The sequence below is a fragment of the Ostrinia furnacalis genome, unplaced genomic scaffold (assembly GCF_004193835.3).
Source record: "Ostrinia furnacalis isolate ACB-3 unplaced genomic scaffold, ASM419383v2 OfSCF0485, whole genome shotgun sequence".
Lineage (NCBI taxonomy): Eukaryota > Metazoa > Arthropoda > Insecta > Lepidoptera > Crambidae > Ostrinia > Ostrinia furnacalis.
In genome coordinates this window covers 1-1,677 of record NW_021130724.1, presented here as the reverse complement: position 1 = coordinate 1,677, position 1,677 = coordinate 1, and the positions used below count along the sequence as shown (strand labels likewise).

The 1,677-nt window shown below is 38.6% G+C and overlaps 1 protein-coding gene across 1 annotated transcript; it reads left to right on the top strand.

Annotated features, from left to right (window-relative positions):
• Positions 1-422: 422 nt before the first annotated feature.
• Positions 423-1,498, top strand: LOC114366020 (serine protease 7-like; the record flags this gene model as incomplete). The annotated part of the gene is made up of 2 exons (XM_028322783.1): positions 423-633; positions 1,227-1,498. Coding segments are annotated over 2 exons (375 nt in total), but the record flags the coding sequence as incomplete, so codon positions are not given.
• Positions 1,499-1,677: the final 179 nt, after the last annotated feature.

The following is a 1,677-nucleotide window of genomic DNA, read 5'->3' as shown; positions in this document are numbered from 1 at the left end:
TAGTAGATAGATTTGTGATAGTAATCATTACTTTAGTAATCTTGTTATTATAGTAGTTAACTCGAGATTTTTTCATACAAACTTTGGCAGTCAGTAACTTCTATACCCCATTGATTTCGACATTAAGAGAGTAACAAATGTGTAGGTTATCTTCATAGAAACGCACCGGGCGCGGTTTGTATGTGAGCGCGCCAATACGTATACGGCGCGCACGCACTCACTGACAAAATTTAGCGTGGATTAGCGGGGAGCCAGTCGTGGTTGCGCCGAATTTTGTCAGTGTGTGCGTGCGCACCGCAAACGTATATTGGCGCGCTCACATACAAACCGCGCTCGGTGCGTTTCTATGAAGATAACCTACTTATTTGTATTTACTTTGACATTAAGCTTTCGGTGGGATAAAAAATGCATCATAATGAATTTTTTCGGACTATCTCTTTCAACTTTACAGCATAAACGTCCGCCTAGGCGAGTACGACACCCGGTACGACATAGATTGTGTGAACGCCGACTGCGCCCAGCCTCTGCAAGTGATTCCCATAGAAAGCATCCTCGTGCACCCTTCGTACAGCTCCTTCACTAGAAAAAACGACATTGCTCTTATAAGATTAGCCAGACCTGCCATCTATAACGGTACTGATGATTTTTAGGGTTCCGTAGCCAAATGGCAAAAAACGGAACCCTTATAGATTCGTCATGTCTGTCTGTCTGTCTGTCCGTCCGTCCGTATGTCACAGCCATTTTTTTCCGAAACTATAAGAGCTATAGGTACTATTGAAACTTGGTAAGTAGATGAATTCTGTGAACCGCATTAATATTTTGATGCAAAAATAAAAAAATAATAATAAATATTGGGGGCTCCCCATAGTTAGAACTGAAACTCAAAAATGTTTTTTCATCAAACACATACGTGTGGGGTATCTATGGATAGGTCTTCAAAAATGATATCGAGGTTTCTAAAATACTTTTTTTCTAAACCGAATAGTTTGCGACAGACTTCTAAAATAAGAAAATGAAAAATCTAAAAAATACATATGATGTACATTACTATAAAAACTACCAACGAAAATTGTTTTGAACGAGATTAATTTCATAAATCAATGGTACGGAACCCTTTGTGCGTGAGTCCGACACGCACTTGGCCGGTTTTAATTTTTACTGCTTGGACTGATATCTGTTTACCATTTTTGTTGAACTGTACTGTACGTTCATTCTTTTTTTTTTAGAGTTCGTCCGTCCAATTTGCTTGACGAATTCCGACGTTTTGCGAAGCGTGAATGAAGGAGTTAAACTCATCACTGCAGGATGGGGCAGGTGGAATCGGACAAACAATAGTCCCATCAAACAAAAAGTTACATTGCCGCTCGTCAGCATTGAGGTAGGTGTATAACAGATAATAACAGAGTTCAAAATTATACGTTTCGCAAAGGTTGACGGCACTTACAAATACAGTTGTACCTAATTTTTAATAATTAATAGTATTTCAATCTACGAGCAGGGTTTTTTTATTATGTGGACTAGTTATAAACAATTTTGCAACAATATCTAGCGTATCAAGGTCCAACTTCAAGACTATCGGATAAGTCAACCAGAGGCCTGAATATGAGTTTACATCAAACGTAGTCTCTAGTAGATTGTACAGCGCCAGAACAGAACTAAAATTTTCATATATTGTTT